The 21,070-nt window shown below is 44.3% G+C and overlaps 2 protein-coding genes across 9 annotated transcripts in view; one reads left to right on the top strand and one right to left on the bottom strand.

The window, feature by feature from the left end:
- The window catches only part of ARID4B (AT-rich interaction domain 4B), an 81,896-nt gene extending 79,738 nt beyond the window's left edge, over positions 1-2,158 (bottom strand). For 3 of the 8 annotated variants that reach the window (XM_083433881.1, XM_083433882.1, XM_083433885.1), the window contains exons 1-2: positions 1,775-2,158; positions 563-625 (exon numbers count right to left, since the gene is read on the bottom strand). In XM_083433881.1, coding sequence (XP_083290007.1) covers positions 563-568 — 6 coding nt within the window. In that variant the 5' untranslated portion in view covers positions 569-625; positions 1,775-2,158. Of the gene's footprint in view, positions 1-562; positions 626-794; positions 897-1,478; positions 1,500-1,774 lie in introns of those variants that run through there. The other 5 variants (XM_083433879.1, XM_083433884.1, XM_083433880.1 and 2 more) reach the window with 3 other exon arrangements.
- A 74-nt stretch (positions 2,159-2,232) lies between these two features.
- On the top strand, positions 2,233-19,352 carry GGPS1 (geranylgeranyl diphosphate synthase 1). Its single transcript, XM_083433936.1, is given in 5 exon segments — positions 2,233-2,548; positions 2,551-2,567; positions 7,685-7,782; positions 16,367-16,437; positions 18,363-19,352. Coding segments are annotated over 5 exon segments (1,164 nt in total). The 5' UTR covers positions 2,233-2,332; the 3' UTR covers positions 19,125-19,352.
- The last annotated feature ends 1,718 nt before the right edge of the window (positions 19,353-21,070 follow it).

The raw sequence follows: 21,070 nt of genomic DNA, 5'->3' as shown, positions 1-21,070 counted from the left end.
CCAGCTGTCAGCGCCTTTCAGTTAACGGGCACATGTCATGCAAACACTTACTGCATCCAACAGTGAAAGGCTGTTTTAAATTTCTTTCTGCATCTTGCAGCAATTTTTTTTGCTGCAGCTATTCCCTCCCAAACATACCCCTTCAAGCAGCCCACAAATATCAATTCAACGGGGCTCGTACGATAAAAGTAAACTGAATCTATTGTTTAACCCCAACTGATTAAATACAACTGCTTAGTGGAGCTTCCCGCCCCACTTCATACTTTCCGATGGAGAGCAAATGCCCCCTATTCCTCCACCAAACTACCAAGGGCTGGCCCAGGCAGACATGTCCTCAATCCCCACGGAAAGGGTGTTGCAGAAAAACTCCAGCATACCAGATTTATATTATGCTCTCAGCACAGTTCACGGAGGGTTTACCAAAACCGAACCAACACACATTAGCCGGAGGGCAGAAAACAGCCTACAGTCGATGTCTGGAATCGGCTCCAGTCCTCGCACCGAGGCAGACATAACCCTCCGCCGGTTCCTCACCCCCCGCCCGCCCCATTAGTGCTTTTACCTTCATGATGAACTCAGGCTGCAGTAGAAAAACCAGAAAGAGGTTGAGCTGCCGAGGCTGGACCTGAAATTTAAAACAAAGCACTAAGCCACCGCACCACCCCTTTTCCGCGGTCCGCGAGGGAAGCATTTCTGCACGAGCTTCTCCCCCCCCCCAAATACTCCCCCCTCCCTCACCCCCTGCCTCTCCTATTCCCTCTACGCAGGCCCCTCTTTTCTCCACCGCCACAAACCACGACCTCGCCGCTCCAGCTCCCGCTTCCTCTCGGAGCCTCACACACGGCGGCTCGGCTTCCCCCTCACTCGCTGCCTTTGACGCCATTTCTGTCAGAGGAGAAACTTGCCACAACAACAACCGCTTCTTAACCCGCCCCCCCCCCGCTCCGTCCCCGTCCCTCCTCCTCTCCGTCCGCTCCCCCTCTCCGGGTACCGCCTGAGGGGGAACGAGCCCTTCGCCTTCGGCTCTCTGGGAGCGGCTCCTACACCCCTAGCAGTCTCCCCCCCCCCAAACAAAAAAGTGGGGAGGGGGTGCCGCTGAATAAGGGAGACGCGAGAGGCAGGTTGCGGGGTGTCCAGCCTGGACGGAGAGGCGCTTTCTCGTCCATGCAGACACACACACACTCTCACTCTCTCTTCCCTGCGGGAGGGGAGGCTTCTCCATTGTACTAGGACAAGGAGCTAAGAGTGGAATGGGGGGGGCTCCTCCCCATGCCGTTTAAAGAAAAGCGGCTCCCCAAAATATCTCCCAGCAACCTGTCTCGATGCCCCTCTCTCTCTCTCTCCGTGCCCCCCCCCCCAATGCTGACTCCGCGGCAGGAGTTTCGGCAACAGCCGCAGCTCCCCTGCTCAGAGCTGGTCAGCGATCGAGGAATCCAGGGAAGCGACGGTCAGCGAAGGAGAAACAAGGGACGCCTTGCCTCCATCTCGCCTCCTCCAAAGGCGGCTCCCGGACCAGTATCCTCCCACCCCGCTTGCCCGGCTCCGTTCTCCGAGGGACCCAAAGATTTCGGATTCGGGAGAGGAGGGAGGGGGGCGATCGGCGAGTCCCGCCGCAGCCTCAACAAGGAGAAAAACAACAAACCAGGAGCGCTCTTTCCCCCCTTTCTCTCTTTCCCCCCATGGCCCCTGCAAAAGGCTCTCGCCTGCACGGAGCGACCCCGCCGGCCACCCGAGGCCACCGGGGCCAGGGAGATCTTCCCCGGGGCTACGTTACCTTTGTTCCTCGGCTGTCGCCCGCTTGCTCGCTGGTCCCCCCTAACCTGCGGAGAGGGGGGGCGAGGAGGATGGAGCCTCCTCCCAACGCTGGACCTGATCCCCTGGCCGAATACCACGCTTCTACCGAGCAATCGCTGGCCTGGCTCCGAAGGCAGGCGAGGGCTCCCGCCCGGCGACACCGGGGGCCAATCCCGCCCGTCCGAACCCCGGTGGCGACGGCGACAGCAGCGGCTCCTCTCCAAGCTGTTCACTACCCTCCCCCAAAACCCGAAGCGTGAGTGACAGCTGCAAGCCCGCCCTCTCCCCGCCTTGCCTCTCCGCCATTGGCTTCAAACCAGCAAGGCCCGCCTACTTCTCAGCGCCATTAGCCCCGCTCTCCGAAACACTGATGTAATTCTCTCGCCAGTTCTATGGAAACGGAGACTCGGGCGGCGCGCGGGCTTCTGGGTAGCGTGGTTTTCCACCCGCCCCTCTGTCGCAGCCCGCGAGGGGACATGCTCCTCCTCTGTACTACAATTCCCGAAGTGCATCGGGAAGCAGCGAGGAAAATGAGAAAATGGAGCGGGGCGGTGGCGGTGGAGGGAGCCGAAGGGAGATTATGGAAGCGGGGGTAGGAGGAGCTCGCGCCTGCGCCGACAGGCCCCGGTGGCGCATTTTCCCCCCCATCAGGCGAAGGTGGCGGTTGAGGCGGAAGGGGGTGGGGCTCTGTGCCCACCGCCACACTGGGCTGAGACGGGCGGAGAGAAGGGGCTCGCTCCGGGCTGGCGGAGAAGCGGCGGAGACCTCGGAAGGTGAGAGGCGGCGCTGCTTAACGGGCGGGGGGAGGCTTGCCTCCTCCTCCTCCCCCCGGGGCGGCAGAAAAGGGGTGTCGGGTTTCCCGGCTCTTCCTGTCTCCGGCCCCCGCCCCGCTCTCTCCTCACAGGAGGCTCCTCCCTTCCCGGCTGCTATAAAGCGGAGGCCGCGGGGCCGCCCGGGAGGACGAGCAGCTGCGCCTTGGCGGTGGCGGGAGAAGCAGGAGCTGCTCGCCTCAGAGCTCGCCTTTCCCTCCTCGGCCTTTTTCTCTATCGGTGTTCGCGTTTGAGGGAGGCTGCTGTCCTCTGAAGCGGGTTACCTGTCTCTCTCCGTGGTAAGTGCCTCCTGGGTGCTGGTTGAGAGGGCAGGAGACGGGTACAGGTGACTTTATGTTGCTATTTGCTTTGGAGTTTAGTTTTGTTCGCCTTGCAGTGTTCTTGGTAAGCCGTCTTGAACTTTTGACACAGGGTGAAATAGGAACTCAAGCTTTTGTTTAAACAATTGTGTGTATTATCACTTGGCTGTAGGGGGGCTTGTTGTAGGGCTCTACAGTATTTAGAAGTGCCTGCTTTGGAGAAGTTGACGTGCTCTAAGATATGAGGGAGGGCTGCTCTGTTTTTCCTGAAATAAGTGATTTATGTTTTTTCACTGTGTGTAATGTACAATACTGTAATGTAACGCGTTGCTACATTTTGATATAAAACTCAGTTTATTTATTAACCATGTAAGCAAAAGATGGAACCCTAATAGTTTCTTGACTCGCCGCTTTAGTTGGCCGTTTATGGAATAATCTAAGTTATAATGGCAACCATTCAAATGTGTACATATATGTTGCTCTGGGCACCTGTTACAATTCAATAATGGAGACATATATGCATATATATGCTCTTTTCCCCTTTATTAATATAACCATAGCTAATATAATAAATGAAATAATGATTGTGAACCTCTTCTTACTGAGAGATTCCGGCTTTAAAAATGAGATCATTATTAGGATGCTGGCCCAACGTGATTTAGGCATTAAGTGGCCTGCCAATTCAAATTATTAAACAGTGGCATGTTCATTACCAAAGATGTTTAAACCCTTCTTTGAAATTCTAGGTCAGCATTGTAACACAATTAAAATTTTATTGACATGTTAAGGCATGCTTGGAGGAAGCTGATTACTTGGCTCCGTTCCAGTCTGGTTTCAGGTCTGATCAAGGCACTGAAAGTGTCCTGGTCACACCCTGGTTGATGACATTTCTTGGGAGGGAAATCAAGGGATGCCTCTTGGAGACTTTCATTTCAATCCTGTTGATCAGTTATAATTCTCAAGCCCCTCAGTGCTTCACTATTTTCACTCCTACCTCCAGGGCTGTACAGTGGTACCTTGGTTCTCAAACTTAATCCGTTACGGAAGTACACTCCAAAACCAAAGCACGCTTTCCCATAGAAAGTAATGCAAAATGGATTAATCCCTTCCAGACTTTTAAAAACAACCCCTAAAACAGCAATTTAACATGAATTTTACTATCTAATGAGACCATTGATCTATAAAATGAAAGCAATAAACAATGTACTGCAGTCACACAATCAATTAATCAGTAGCTGAACTGGGTTCCACACAGTCACAAAAACAAAACAAAAAGAGCCACAAAAACAAAATTGCAAAATAAACAGCAAAAACAGACAGACCTCAGCGTAACACTCAAATCGGAAGCAGCATAACATTCAAAACAGAGCACATTCAGCTTCCCAAAAAAGTTCGCAAACCGGAACACTTCTGGGTTTGCAGTGTTTGGGTTCCAAGTTGTTCGAGTACCAAGGCGTTTGAGAACCAAGGTACCACTGTGTTCAGAAAGTAGCCATGGAAGGTTACTCTTTGGCACCATGGAAGTTGTCCTGTGGTGCCCTGGAGAGATCCTCCTTGTCCCTCATGCTATTTAACATGTATAAAAAGCCCCTGGCAGCTGTCATTAGGGAATTTGGAGTAAAGTGTCATCAATATGTTCAGGACACCCAGCTGTGTCTACCCATCTGAATCAGGAGAGGTGGTTGAAGTGTTAGATCAGTGCTTGGAGGTGGTGATGGGCTGGATGTGGGCCAGTAAACGGAAACTGAATCCTGAAAACATGGGTGTTACGTCCCCCAAGGGCTAACATTCTGGTGGTATGTCATGCACAGGTTTGCACTCCCCTGGAAGGAGAGTATTAAAATTGGCAGTAGAAACCCTCTTCATTTTTTCACAGCATTCAGATGTTTGGGGACAGGTAGCCCAGGAGAGGGCATTCTGTGTGGTAGCTGCAAACTTGTGGAACTCCCCACAGATGTGTATCTGGCATCTTTTATCATACAACTTTCACCAAATGCTGAATATGAACCTCTTTACTCTGGCTTTTAACAGTTGAGATCTATATTTATAGGACCCACCTTATTTCTGTGATTAAAAGCTGTTTTAAACTCTCTTTAAAATCGTGTTTTAATTACTGTACTTGTTACCCATCCTGGGATCTTAGGGTGAAGGGTGGGTAATTAATAATAATTGATATATAAAACTTCATTTGGGCTTTGCTATGTAGAATATACATCAGTATTAGTATTCTGTAACTTTGCACTTTCCACACAAAGTCTGTGAAAGTGCTTTGTGGATTTTAAACTGGAAAGTAGCATTTATCATACAATGATAGATAATGATTTTACAGTGGTACCTCGGGTTAGACTCCGCTAACCCAGAAATAGTACCTGGGGTTAAGAATCGTGCTCCTGCAGCACAGTGGCAGTCGGAGGCCCCATTAGCTAAAGTGGTGCTTTAGGTTAAGAACAGTTTCAGGTTAAGGTACCACTGTATATTTGTTTTTTGCCGCTTAAGTGTTTCACTATTTCTGTTAGACAGAACATTGGTGAAGCTTTCAGGAAATTATATGTTGGGCCACAACTTGTTATCTGCATGCTAATCAACAATGGCTGCAGAATTAATTTGGGACGATGATACTACTGTAGTGTCTGTATTTAAACTACAGGAGACAGATTGTTTCAGTTTGAAGCAGTTGCATCTGCAGTGCAGCAAGAAACATTACAAATGAGAGGGAAGAAAAGAGATTTCAGTAAAGTCTACAGAAAAACAGGCCTACAAAACATGAGATTATAGGTTTCCTAAATTTAGGAAGACCTAGATAAGGAAAGCTGTATAGGACAACTAAGAATGTAGTGTTACACCCCACCCCGATCTCCAAGCAGTGCAAGATACCAGGGGTCCAGTGCTTACCCAGGGCTTGTGTTTCTTTTATAAATGAGGCACAGCGGTAGGTGTATGACAGGGGTCAGCAACCTTTTTCAGCCCTGGGCTGGTCCACCGTCCCTCAGACCATGTGGTGGGCCAGTCTATACTGTATTTTGGGGGCGGAATGAACAAATTCCTGTGTCCCACAAATAACCCAGAGATGCATTTTAAATAAAAGGACACATTCCACTCATTTAAAAACACGCTGATTGCCGGACCGTTGGCGGGCTGGATTGAGACGGTAATTGGGCCGCATCCGGCCCACAGACCCTAGGTTTCCTACCCCTGGTGTATGACATATTGTTTATTTACACATATATACAACCTGAGATGATGATGGAGGGGCTAGCAACATTACACTCCAAGAGGTTTTTTCTTCTCCCATGGCCACAGTTTTGAATGCCAGCAGAAATCGGCCATGATCCTCTATCACTTTGTTCAGTTTGCTATGTTTAGCAGATCGTAACCCTTCCCAACTAGCTCACATCACCACTGCTGCAATCCTAAACTCAACCGCTCCCCTCCCAACTCTAAAAATTCTGCTTCAAAGGCCTTTGTTTTTCTAACTAATTCTGAGTTGAGGGAGGGGGCCCTCCATTTGCCCTCTGGCACAGAGCCACTCCCCCACCTACTATACTTTAGTGGGTCATTACCAGACTGGCTCATGTTTTGTATATCAATATGCTAAATCCAGCATCTGGCACCCAGAAATTAGAAGGGGAGCCAAGGCACGCCCCCCCAAACTCACAACAGTAGATTTTAAAATGATAGGACAATGTTACAGTGGTACCTCAGGTTAAGTACTTAATTCGTTCTGGAGGTCCGTACTTAACCTGAAACTGTTCTTAACCTGAAGCACCACTTTAGCTAATGGGGGCCTCCTGCTGCTGCCGTGCCGCCATAGCCCGAGTTCTCTTCTTATCCTGAAGCAAGGTTCTTAACCTGAGGTACTATTTCTGGGTTAGCAGAGTCTGTAATCTGAAGCGTATGTAACCTGAAGCATATGTAACCCGAGGTACCACTGTACTTTGAAATTTTAATATCATTTAATATCATTTTTGTTAGAGTTGTGTATAAATAAGTGTGTGTTCAAGAAGTTCTTTTAGTGATGCTTCCTACTTAAAGTGACATACTACTAATCTTGGGTACTTTGCACAAAATTCTACGTACTACTTGGAATGACATGAGTAAAGCCTGCAGTGACTACCAGCTTAGATTTTTCACTTGTACATCCTGTATATTGGCCCACTGCTTGTATTGAATTAGCATCCGTGTTCTGTTTTCTCCTTGCCATATTCCACAGTGAGAGGTTTCTATATTTTAAAATATGATGACTGGGAAGCAGAGGAAGCTGCTGCAGGGAGTGAAGGAAAATCTGGACTGTGTTTCTGTGAGTGAAGGAAGGGCTATTTCCTAGCCTTTTAAACCCTGATTATGCTTGCTGGATTGGCTGCTTTGGCACAAATTAAGACCTTTGTCAGGGTGGGTGCAAAGAACAGAAAGCCTGCCTAAAGCAAGGGAGTTAAGAGAATTGGCACAAGGAGTATTTTAACTGTACAGTTTTTTATGGATGTTTGGAAAACCATGACTAAATATTTCGGGATTGTGTACCCCCTAGTCACTACCCTAGCAAAGGTGTGGCTGTAATGAACTTGCATTAGGCAGTTTCCAGAAGGGACATGCAGGGGACTCAGGCTTATGGGAGAACAATGTCATCTACATTATTAGGTCTTCTCCTTAATTCTATGGAAGGGGTAGGGTACAATTACCATGTAATCTCTTACTATAGTCTTGGTGGTTAGTAGGACCTAATTTTCAGACCCCTGGTCATTAATAAGGGTTTTTCTTAAACAGACTGAACTACTCCAGAAAATTTTTAAAAATGGAACAAGTAGAAGAGTCATCCAAGAGAATTCTGTTGGAGCCATACAACTACCTACTTCAGTTACCAGGTAACATTTCACTCTTTTAAGTTCTTTGTTGTTGTTGTTGTTTAGTCATTTAGTCGTGTCCAACTCTTCGTGACCCCATGGACTAGAGCACGCCAGGCACTCCTGTCTTCGACTACCTCCTACAGTTTGGTCAGACTCATGTTGGTAGCTTCTAACACTGTCCAACCATCTTGCCCTCTGCCGTTCCCTTCTCCTTGTGCCCTCAATCTTTCCCAACATCAGGGTCTTTTCCAGGGAGTCTTCTCTTCTCATGAGGTGGCCAAAGTATTGGAGCCTCAGCTTCACGATCTGTCCTTCCAGTGAGCACTCAGGGATGATTTCCTTCAGAATGGATAGGTTTGATCTTCTTGCAGTCCATGGGACTCAAGAGTCTCCTCCAGCACCATAATTGAAAAACATCAATTCTTTGGCAATCAGCCTTTATGGTTCAGCTCTCACTTCCATACATCACTACTGGGAAAACCATAGCTTTAACTTGAACATAACCTTTGTCAGCAAAGTGATGTCTCTGCTCTGCTTTTTAAGATGCTGTCTAGGTTTGTCATTGCTTTTCTCCCAAGAAGCAGGCGTTTTTTAATTTCGTGACTGCTTTCACCATCTGCAGTGATCATGGGACCCAAGAAAGGACAGTCTCTCACTGCCTCCAGTTCTTCCCCTTCTATTTGCCAGGAGGTGATGGGACCAGTGGCCATGATCTTAGTGTTTTTTGATGTTGAGCTTCAGACCATATTTTGCGCTCTCCTCTTTCACCCTCATTAAAAGGTTCTTTAATTCCTCCTTACTTAATTCCATCAAGGTTGTGTCATCAGCATATCTGAGGTTGTTGATATTTCCTTCGGCAATCTTAATTCCAGCTTGGGATTCATCCAGCCCAGCCGTTCACATGATGAATTCTGCATATAAGTTAAATAAGCAGGGAGACAATATACAGCCTTGTCGTACTCCTTTCCCAATTTTGAACCAATCAGTTGTTCCATATCCAGTTCTAACTGTAGTTTCTTGTCCCACATAGAGATTTCTCAGGAGACAGATGAGGTGATCAGGCACTCCCATTTCTTTGAGAACTTGCCATAGTTTGCTGTGGTCGACACAGTCAAAGGCTTTTGCATAGTCAACGAAGCAGAAGTAGATGTCTTTCTGGAACTCTCTAGCTTTCTCCATAATCCAACACATGTTTGCAATTTGGTCTCTGGTTCCTCTGCCTCTTCTAAATCCAGCTTGCGCTTCTGGGAGTTCTCGGTCCACCTACTGCTTAAGCCTGCCTTGTAGAATTTTAAGCATAACCTTGCTAGCTTGTGAAATGAGCGCAATTGTTCGGTAGTTGGGGCATTCTTTGGCACTGCCCTTCTGAGTTTTCCAAACTTGCTGGCATATTGAGTGTAGCACCTTAACAGCATCATCTTTTAAAATTTTAAATAGTTCAGCTGGAATACCATCACTTCCCCTGGCTTTCTAAGGCCCATTTGACTTCACTCTCCAGGATGTCTGGCTCAGGTCAGCAACCACACTACCTGGGATGTACGAGCTATCTATATCTTTCTTGTATAATTCCTCTGTGTATTCTTGCCACCTTTTCTTGATGTCTTCTGCTTCTGTTAGGTTCTTTCCACTTTTGTCGTTTATTATGGTAATCTTTGTACAAAATGTTACTTTCATATCTTAAATTTTCTTGAACAAATCTCTGGTTTTTCCCATTCTGTTGTTTTCCTCTATTTCTTTGCATTGCTTGTTTAAGAAGGCCCTCTTGTCTCTCCTTGCTATTTTTAGGAAATCTGCATTCAATTTCCTGTATCTTTCACTATCTCCCTCGCATTTTGCTTGCCTTCTCTCCCCTGCTATTTGTAAGGCCTCATTGGACAGCCACTTTGCTTTCTTGCATTTCCTTTTCATTGGGATGGTTTTCGTTGCTGCCTCCTGTGTAATGTTGCGAGCCTCCATCCATAGTTCTTCAGGCAATCTGTCCACCAAATCTAAATCCTTAAACCTGTTCCTCACTTCCACTGTGTATTCATATGGGATCAAACCATTATCGTGCCAACTTCTCGAGAAAAATAGGAGCAAAGTAACTTACAGCATGAACTGAAAAGGGGAGCTCCGGCAAGCGCGTCTTACTTCGTCGCCATCTTCTTAGATTGTGTCTTACTCACCCAGTGGTTTTTCCTACTTTCTTCAGTTTAAGCTTGAATTTTGCTATAAGAAGCTGATGATCTGAGCCACAGTCAGCTCCAGGTCTTGTTTTTGCTGACTGTATAGAACTTCTCCATCTTTGGCTTCACCACGACAAGGCAGTGATCCAAGAAGGAGCTTTAAGTTCTAGTAATGTCTAAAACTAGTATCTAAACTGATGCCCGTAGCAATCACTTTTGTCTATTGCATGTTTTCAGCTTAAAGCCTAGGGTTGGTGTCACATATCTTTCAAACCACCCTTTAATTTCTGACCAGTGCTATACAACCATCACATATCCTGTGCTTTCTCTTTTTAAATTATACTCTTATCCTGTTCTTAACATTAGTGTTATCTAAACTTCTCCATCTAAATTTCTGACCGGCTCTACATGTGATTAGCTTAAGCAATACTGTAATCTCTTGAAATTTCCAGACCGCTCACTCCCTGTGTCTGATCATATGTTTTCTCAGTGTTCTGGTTGAAGAAGAGTTATAAATGGCTGGGCTTTTGCTCCTGGGTAAATGCTTTTATAATACCTGATTCTGATTTGTTTGTATCTTACTACCCACCTTCCTTTCATCTCTGTACTTGCTGTCCACTATAGCTAGCGTATTTTAAAGATCTTGGATTTTTAATATAGATTTGCACATGTTTGAAGATTACCTATCCAGATCCTAAGGTCATCTTCAGAGGCCTTTCTCCAGGTTCCCCCAGCAAATGAGATATGATGGGTGGGTGGCTATATTTTATATTTATTCATGTAATTTTTTATTGTTAACCACCTAAAGAGTATGTGTTTGGACTGTGTACAAATGTTGCGTAAATATGTTTAACTATTTCACTGTCCAGTTTTCTGATGCACATCAGGGCAATTATACTGTGTAGTACATAGATAAAGATGCATAGTACATTTAGTACATAGATAACACTCATTAACAACTCACTGATTCAAGCTTGCTTCAGTAACATTTAATGTTACATCCAAACCAACAACTTCACAAACTGACAAACTGCAGTTACGGTAATTTAAAGCAGAAACTATGTTACTATGCTAGAGGAGGAAAAGGGAGAATAAAAGCCTGAGGTTCAAGTTTGCTCATTCATGTACCACTAAATATGGACTAGGGTTGTGTCCAAACCAGATCACTATGTCTTAATAGACTTGGTGTTGAAACATGTTTTCACTGCCAGTACTCAACTTAAGCTTCATGCAAGCGTTAAATTACAGGGAGTGTTTACTCATGCCATTCCACCTACACTGGTGCCATTCCACCTACACTTTTTTTTTACAATGGGGTGTCTTGGGTGTGCATGCTCAGTTTCCTACTTCATATCACCTCAGTTGAGGGTGGTTATTGATCTACAAGCTATATTCAGGTTCCTGAGTTCTGCTGGCTCGTTTCTGTTTTTAAGATTGTTTGAATTATGAGAAATAAGTTGTTGACGAAATAATTCTCTGGTATTTTCAATAAAGGTAGTATATGTGGGAAAACATTTGGCTGCTAGTGTGCCACAAGCTTCAAAATACCTCCCTCCCTCTCAAGTGTTTGTGTAAGCTTGGAAGCCTAAATAAAAATCTCAACATAAGCTTTCATAATGCTAACTTGTTTAGCACACGGCAGCAGGATGAATACTAAGTTGCTCTCATTTTCTTTTTACGCAAGAAGTAGTAACTCCTAAGCAATGCATTCCTATATGTTACTCATAGTTCCAAGATGCTTTGGTGAAAACACTGGCTGTTAGATTAAGGTTGCCATCTTCATGTAACTCTAGAGAGGAATTCAGTTGTCTTTTATAAAAAAACGCAAGAACACAGTATTATCTATGCCTGAATATATCTAGTAAACTGATATGAAATTGTAGTTGCCTACTTGAAACAAAAGTAATCAGTTATTATGATTCTTGCACCCTCTTTATTGGACATCGGCTTTTTCTTTGGACCATTTTTCAATTTTAAAGTCATATCAGATATGCACCTCCAACTCACTATACATTTGAGGTGGTAAAACATAATGTCTATGTTAATTTAAATTCTTTCAAATAAAGATTTAATTGAAAGCAAGAACAGGTCATACAGTATGCGATAGGTGTAATCTATCCAACGTTAAAATTATTAAGTCACATTGCCTTCTGTGGGGGAGATCAAATATGTGCTGAAATTGCCTGTTTAAAATATGGGATTATAGGTGCTTAACCTTGTGTGGAATAGTATTATAGTTTGACCATTTAGATGTACTGGCACATTATGGTTTGCCACATACCAGAGAGGGAGAGAATCACACTTACAAGGGAAGAAGAAAGCTGCAGGCTTTGTGCTCATTCCAGGATCCTTTGCATTGTGCCAAACCATGTTTTGGTATTATGTCTGCACCCAACTGTAAATAATATTTATGACTTGATAAAAAAAAAATCATAAATATTTATTTCCCTTCTTGAAGATAAGCATATTTTTTGCTTATAATTACCAGTGCTTATTTCTGAAATGTTCTAGAGGCTTTGGTTGAAACCCTGTTGAGTCCATCCTCAAATAGCAGACGTCATCTTGAAAAATGAAACTTCACCTTCCTCTTGCATGAGCCCACAAATCCGGCCCAGGAGGTCCACTAATCCTATAGAGCAGATTGGGGAGCAGCAGGGGAGGAGAGGAAGGGCAAGTCCTAAATGAATTCAAATCTCAAGGGCCTGAATCCAAGAGTACTAAAGGAACTTGTGGATGTAGTTTCAGAGCCTTTGTCTATTATCTTTGAGAATTCCTGGAGAACAGGTGAGGTGTCTACTGACTGGAGGCAGTCAAATGTTGTAACCATCTTCAAAAGGAGGGGGGGGAGACCCAGGTAACTACCGACTGATCAATACCAGGGAAGGTCCTAGAACAGATAATTCAACAGTCTGTCTGTGGGCATTTAGAAAAGGATGCTGTGATTACTAAGACCCAGCAGGAATTTCTCAAACATATGTTATGCCAGACCAATCTGATTTCTTTCTTTTATTTTTGATGGAATTACAAACTTGGTGGATCAGGGAAATGCTGTGGACATGTGTATCTTTATTTCAGTAAGGCTTTTGACAAAGTCCCCCATGATATTCCCACAAGGAAGCTGTTAAATTTGGATTGAATGAGGTAACTAATAGGTGGATTTGTAGCTGGTTGACTAACTGAGCCCAAAGAGTACTCATTAATGGTTCCTCGTCATCCTGGAAAAAAGTGATAAGTGGCATGCCGTAGGGTCCTGGGCCCGTTGTTGTTCAACCTCTTTATCAATGACTTGGATGAAGGAATTGTGAGGATACTCATCAAATTTGCAGATGGCACCAAATTGGGAGGGGTAGCTAATGCCACAGAAGACAGAATTAGATCAAGGGTTGAAGGAGGCTCCTCCCTCCCCGGCTGCTATAAAGCAGAGGTTGCAGGGCTGGGTATGTTTAGCCTGGAAAAGAAGAGACTGAGAAGAGATATGATCGCCATCTTCAACTATCTTAAGGGCTGCCACATAGAAGAGGGAGCATGCTTGCTTTCTCCTGCTGTGGAGGGTAGGACTCAAGGCAATGGCTTCAAGTACTATGATTAGTACTATGTGTTTTAGGAAATGATGTTTTGGGTTAGGAGAACTTCTAGTATGTGCTTTTAGCCATGATTTGTGTATCATAGAATTGTAGAGTTGGCAGGGACCCTGAGGGTCATCTAATCCAACCCCCTGCAATGTAGGTACCTCAACTAAAGTATCCATGACAGATGGCCATGCAACATATTTGTAGTTTGTATTAAAAAGGCATTTTTTGGCTAATGTTAGTGAATTCTATCTGGTTCATTATTCTGCTGTTGCTAGGCAATGATTTCTGGTCAGTCAGCCTCCAGATGTATAGAAGGTTGTTGTTGTTGCTAGACAAGATTCTCCCATACCAAGCCCTTGAAGAGTTTACAATTGAAAAAGGCCAAAAGGGTAGAGGTTACGTGTGACAGGTAGGAGAAATTGCAGGAGAGGAGTTAAAAAGTTTGGGAGGTGAGGGGTGAATGCACAGCACTGATGTGCAGCTTTTTAAGGCACAGAAAAGGGGAAGGGGATATGTGTGTGCTGAATCTCTTATATTTCCATTCCATTCTTTAAAGGCTAAGCTTGCCAGTTAACCTGAAGCCCTGTTTGACATGCTCCTATACCTTTAACAACTATACAACAGGCAGAAATCAGCCAGGGTGATTGTAGGGCATGGGAACAAACATGACCTCCATAATGAGCCAGTGGTTGGAGGTAGAGAGTCGGTCCGGATTTTCACTGTTTGAAAAATGGCAACCCTAAATAAGTTGCATGTGAATTATTTCCCTTCTAAATGGTATAATTTATTATTTCTTCCTTTCTCATTTTTGATTTCAAGTTGAAGCGTTTTAAGCATAGACGCAAGGCATAATCAAATTAAATTGACGAAAACCTTTTGATTTAGCTTATATGTCACCTTTCCACAGTGAGCTGTGCACTTCTGATGTTAGCATGCTGGGATAAGGGATTTCCATGTTAACTCATGTTCCAAAATTCTGGAAAACTGTGGCTGTTAAGGGCCACACCATTGGCAAATGTGTTATTTAAGCGATATTGTATGGAATCCTATCCTGTGATTAGTTCCAGCTTCTCTACTACAGTGGTACCTCGCAAGACGAATGCCTCGCAAGACGAAAAACTCGCAGGACGAAAGAGTTTTTCGTTTTTTTAGTTGCTTCGCAAGACGAAAACATCTTGCGCCTTTTTTTTAAAACCGTCAATGCATTCCTATGGGAAACCGTCAATGCACAGCGGTGCTTCGCAAGACGAAAAAATTCACAAGATGAAAAAACTCGCAGAACGAATTAATTTCGTCTTGCGAGACACCACTGTACTTTGGAGCTGGACAGCTGTCAGGGGCAGAATGGTGAACTTAAGCCCCAGATTCAATTTTTTTGTTAACTGAATATTTTAATCATGGGAAACGCCTCTTTTTTCTTGGTAATCTGTATTGGTCTACCCTGGAATTGGACGCGGGTAGCGTTGTGGGTTAAAGCCTCAGCACCTAGGGCTTGCCGATCGAAAGGTCGGCGGTTCGAATCCCCGCGGCGGGGTGCGCTCCCACTGTTCGGTCCCAGCGCCTGCCAACCTAGCAGTTCGAAAGCACCCCTGGGTGCAAGTAGATAAATAGGGACCGCTTACTAGCGGGAAGGTAAACGGCGTTCCGTGTGCGGCTCTGGCTCGCCAGAGCAGCGATGTCACGCTGGCCACGTGACCCGGAAGTGTCTTCGGACAGCGCTGGCCCCCGGCCTCTTTGAGTGAGATGGGCGCACAACCCTAGAGTCTGTCAAGACTGGCCCGTACGGGCAGGGGTACCTTTACCTTTTACCCTGGAATTAGTAAAAAGCCCATCCCCCCACCTTTAAATTTCCTTAGTTTGGAATGCTTAAGCGATGGGATCTGGAGCCCAGTGTGCATGCTTAGGTGCTGTTTTATCCTTTTCGTCTTGCAACCACAATTCTCAGTACTGTTTGATACCACATAGGGATTCCCTAACATCCAGTCAGTTGTTCAAGTGGGATGGGAGCACATGTTGCAGGAAGAAGTGGGAGCCTCAAATGCTCTCCTGTATGCATAAAGAGTTCCCATACCACATTTTGGAACCTAGCAAAAAGCTTCTGAGTGGATTTAAAATTAATCCTAAATTTATTGAAATATCTGGTAAGATAAAATTGGCATGTCAGCCAGCAGTGCTTTGGGGGCAATCATGATCCTCAGAAATGGTGTCCAGATTATCTATAATAACATGTCAACAAAATATTTGAATTATCTACATTCCTCTGGCTTGTTTTAACAGATGCATCTGCCTTATATACAGATTTGAACAAATGGCTGCGCAGAAGTAGTGGATGGTGGCTACAACTGGGAGTGGTTTTTTCACAATTTATGTTCTCTACCTACAGCCTTAGTTCTGAAAGTACAAAATTAAAACCACACCTTGATACCTTAATGCTATAATCAACGTATTGTATAAGTGTAATAATTTTAGGATTACCTATGGTAGTGTTCAGTAGGTAATGAAATTGTTAAGCAACATGCAGGTGTGTCTGTCCTGGACTTCTCAAATCCCAATATGTTAAGCAACATGCAGGTGTGTCTGTCCTGGACTTCTCAAATCCCCAATACTCCAGCTAGGCCACACAGCATGTACCATCCACTCTACCCCATACTATGAAAATAACTTTTTCTAAACTTCAGCAGTATTCATTGGTGAGCTACATAGCAAAGTTTTCCTGAATTTGAATAACTTGCACACACACAAACACATGTTCCACTTGACCTAGTGAAGTATAATTACTATGAGAAGAGTAGTGGCTAGGAAATTCCACAGACTTTAATGATTTCTCCAGGTAATAATACCTTTAACTTTTTTTTTAAATTACAGGAAAGCAAGTCAGAACCAAACTCTCCCAAGCTTTTAATCATTGGCTGAATGTTCCCGAAGATAAGCTACAAGTAAGTTGCATTCTTAAATTGATTTACCTGTAAATTTATCCTTTACAGACCGAAGCTACCAAGTATTTAAATGATCACAATACTGAATTTTACATGTACATGGTTTTCACACTTGATAGGAGGTTTGTGCTTTTTGTATACCAAATCTGGTTCGTTTCTAAGGCTAGGTACTGTAACTATGCAGTGATCCACAATCATGCATGCTGTGATCACCGTAGGCCCATATATATTATAGGATTGCAAACCCTTTTGGGATGGTGAGTACATCTAGAGTCTTGAGTGGAGGGAGACACAAAATGACTGACACGGTGGGCGTAGCCAATCACAAAACACCCTTTTCACAGAAGGCAAACTGGTGAGGTTGAAATACATTCCCAAGATCATGAGTATGTCAATGATGGGGTCTTAGCTCCCCAAATCAAACCACTCCTTTAAACCAAGTTTCCTGCTCCAGTAGAAAACCCATTTCATGCAAACCAATTTTCTTAATGTACCTCTCGGTAAATCTAGATGTACTCCAAATTAATAGAAAGATCACTTCAAAATAATTTACTGTATTTTTCACTCCATAAGATGCACCTGACCATAAGATGCACCTGACCATAAGATGCACCTAGGGGGAATGCAAGAAAAAAAATATTCTTTAAAGGGAGCGCAGCGATCCCTCTCGCTGTTCTGGCTTCTGGGATAGCTGCTTGAAGCCTCTTCAGGGCAGCAGGATCGGGATGAAGGCTCCCCGTGCCCTGAACAGGCTTTGCAAGGCGAAGCTAGAACAGCAAGAGGGAGCGGTGCGCAGCGGCTCCTCTTGCTGTTCTGGCTTAGCCGCGCAGCCTGCATTCGCTCCATAAGGCGCACACACATTTCCCCTTACTTTTTAGGAGGGGAAAAGTACATCTTATAGAGCAAAAAATACGGTACTCTGAGTTCATTAGCCAAACCTATTCCTGTTGACTCTTAATTTCCTTAGTCAGACACAGGGCTGGGCGATACCAGCTATTCAACATCGCGGTGTATCGCCTGCCAAACATCGCAGTTTGGCGATATACCGTGATGTTGAAAAAACAAGATGCATTGGCCTCTGCCCACGAGACACCAGGTGAAACTGCCCAGCTCTCACCTTAAAAGCCAGGCTCGCAGGATGGAACAATGCAGCTTGTTTGCGCACCCTAGTGCTCTCACTGCTTGTGCACAAGTGGCAAGAGCATCGTTCTCCGCCCGCCCCGCCCCACTGGTGAAACTGCTACCGCTCCCAAATCCCTCTGCTAGCAGTGCCCACTGGAGAAAGGAACTCTTGACTCTCTCCAGCAGATGCTGGCACAGTGGCAGGTTTCACCAGCATTATATCGCTGAGTGAAACCAGCATCGCGGTCTGCTCTTCTTACTGGTCCTGGGCAATATATCACCCAGGCCTGGTCAGCCAATTAACTCTGCTCCCAGTCTCTTGTCTCTTCCTTCTTACACATTTTTCCTCTTAAGCAGGTCCTAGTTGCTCTGCTTTTTCTTTCTTGCTCTGCCCCTGGCTGCTTCATTTTTCATCCACTCACTCGCTATTCCCTCAGAGTTGAGTTACTCACTTACTAGAACAATCCAGTCAGAATGGTTCATTCTCTTCTTTTCTGTGTCTGGTTGGAGGGGAAGTATGGGCAGCACAAGGGAGAGAGAAGAATGTGAGAGTGAGCACCACCATTATATTTAGTGAGCACACAAAGAAGTAGAGAGCCTGGTGTGCACTCTGCTTGCCCTTTGGGTACACTGGAACCCACAAGTACCAAAGCCATAAAGCAAAGAGTTGAGAATAAAATTGATACATTGGGATCAGAAGTTGAGATCTGCAACCAGGCTAAGGGAAAGTCAAAAGCTATTGAGTTGTTGTAGAAGAAACTAGTAGAATGCAAGACTTGATTACTGTTCTCTTTTTTTATTAGGTTATCATTGAAGTGACAGAAATGTTGCACAATGCAAGTTTGCTTATAGATGACATAGAAGACAATTCAAAACTACGGCGAGGTTTTCCAGTGGCCCATAGCATCTATGGGATACCATCTGTAATAAATTGTGCCAACTTTGTGTATTTCCTTGGCTTAGAAAAAGTTTTAACACTTGATCATCCAGATGCTGTAAAAGTGTTCACCCGACAACTGCTAGAACTTCATAAGGGCCAAGGCTTGGATATTTACTGGAGAGACACCTATACTTGTCCTACAGAAGCAGAGTATAAAACCATGGTTCTGCAAAAAACAGGTGGCCTTTTTGGACTAGCTGTTGGCCTCATGCAATTGTTCTCTAGCTATAAGAAAGATTTAAAACCACTCCTTAACACCCTTGGGCTCTTCTTTCAAATTAGAGATGACTATGCAAACTTGCACTCCAAAGAATATAGTGAGAACAAAAGTTTTTGTGAAGACCTAACTGAAGGGAAGTTCAGTTTCCCAACTATCCATGCCATATGGTCTAGGCCAGAAAGCACTCAGGTGCAGAATATTCTGCGACAAAGGACTGAAAATGTGGACATAAAAAAATATTGTGTACATTACCTTGAGGATGTGGGTTCTTTTGAATATACCCGGAAAACATTAAAAGAACTCGAGGCTGAAGCTTACAAACAAATTGAGTCTCTTGGGGACAACCCTGAGCTTACAGCACTACTTGAATATTTAAGCAAAATGTTCAAGGACGACGAGAACTGATACAATTGCTGATTATATTTGCAGGAAACAATTTTGAAATAATCAAGGAAACTAAACTACAATATTTCTATCACTGCTTCATAGGAAATGCTCTCAAGCATGTATTAAGGGGTTATGGGGTTTATATGTACCCTGAATGAACTTTGGACTTCTACTTTCAGCTGTGTATGCAATATTGCTGCACATTTCCATTAAAATAAAGCTGCCAACTACAACTTTCATCTATAATCCTTTTTGATTCTGAGTTTATTTTAATTTTGACTACAAGGCACATTTCCAAAAACGACTACAGAAGAAAATGAAGTTCTTACTTTATTGGTTTATTAATGTTGGTTTTTATCTTGTTCTGATTTGTCCTAACATGTATTCTTAATCACTTTTACATTTCCTTTCACTTAGCCTTTGGGCAATGAATTAATGCAGTGCTGTTTTTCTTAAAAATGTTTAGGGGTTCTCATTTTGACTCAAGAAAATACCATTTTATAGTTCAAATAGGGAAAAGTAAATACAGTAAGTGGACAAAAGTACAAAGATTCACAAAATGTTTAGGGGTATGTGTCCCCATGTCTCCCCAGAAAAAAGAACTGGATTAATGTATGCTTTAAAATGGAAATGTGTTGTCAAAAAGGCTGAAGAAGGCAAGTAAAGCAATCCAGAGTCTAACTGTAATGGGTAATAGCCACCCGTCCCAATTGAGCCAGTGACTGGTTTTGTTGAAGCATAGGGACCACTGAGATATAATGTGAGAGAAAATAGACTTGGTAGCCATGCAGTTTCAATAGCCCACTCTTCCCATGTTCATCTATATTTAAGCCATTTTTGTCCTTATCTGCAGTCTTCTAAAAAATGGCTGTGTGAGGTCCTAAGATTTCATAGTAGCTTTTGGGGTTGCATTTCGGGGGACTGCAAATGTGTACACACAGGTCACACTATCCAAACATGAGGAATGAGTATCTGAAACCGGTTTTATTTATTTACTTATATATTACATTTGTATATACACACCACAGATTCAGATCTCCAAACAGCCAGACCTGTGTGTAGTACTGTAAACCAAAAATGTAAAAAAAGTAAAAAATGCTCTTCAGTGCACAAACCTGCTTTCTAGGAGAGAACGGAAGTTTAGCTTTGTTTATTTATAACTTTGTTACTTAACAAGTGTACTAGAGAGCCTGTTGTTCCCTGATGACTAACACATCCCATATTGTTATACTAGACTGATGCAGGAATGGAATGTAAATAGCATGCAGCTGCCCTCTGACCTGTAAGGCCCATGAAATAAGTAGGTCTGTCCTCTGTATCCATTAGGCCACTCTCACACATCTGGTTGACTGAAAACCACTGATTTCTCCCACCTGCTTTTAAGCAGTATTGTTGTGAATATCTGAGCTCTCCCAGATATTGGTATGTGGGTGCGCTTAAGAAATACACAGTAGTTCTTAGAAGTCCAGATTTGTTATAAAAACCTTTCATGTTGGTGACTTCAGAAAAAGAATTTCATGCGGGAGATGTGAAAATTTCAGGAAAGGTCTGTCTAATGTAAGAGTGGGAAGTTTGTCATTAATCACAGAATGATAGAGTTGGGAGAGACCCAAGGGCCATCTAGTCCAACCCCCTGCAATGCAGGCGTCTGCTTTAAAAAAAAAAAAAAAAAGACACAAACCATTTAACAACTTTAAAGTGTTTAAAAGCCCGGCGACACCGGGGGCCAATCCCGCCCGTCCGAACCCCGGTGGCGACGGCGACAGCAGCGGCTCCTCTCCAAGCTGTTCACTACCCTCCCCCAAAACCCGAAGCGTGAGTGACAGCTGCAAGCCCGCCCTCTCCCCGCCTAGCCTCTCCGCCATTGGCTTCAAACCAGCAAAGCCCGCCTACTTCTCAGCGCCATTAGCCCCGCTCTCCGAAACACTGATGTAATTCTCTCGCCAGTTCTATGGAAACGGAGA

Source organism: Podarcis tiliguerta, assembly GCF_965153285.1.
Source record: "Podarcis tiliguerta genome assembly, chromosome: 3".
NCBI lineage: Eukaryota > Metazoa > Chordata > Lepidosauria > Squamata > Lacertidae > Podarcis > Podarcis tiliguerta.
The sequence above is the reverse complement of the archived record's forward strand: the minus strand, read 5'-3'. Positions and strand labels throughout refer to the sequence as shown.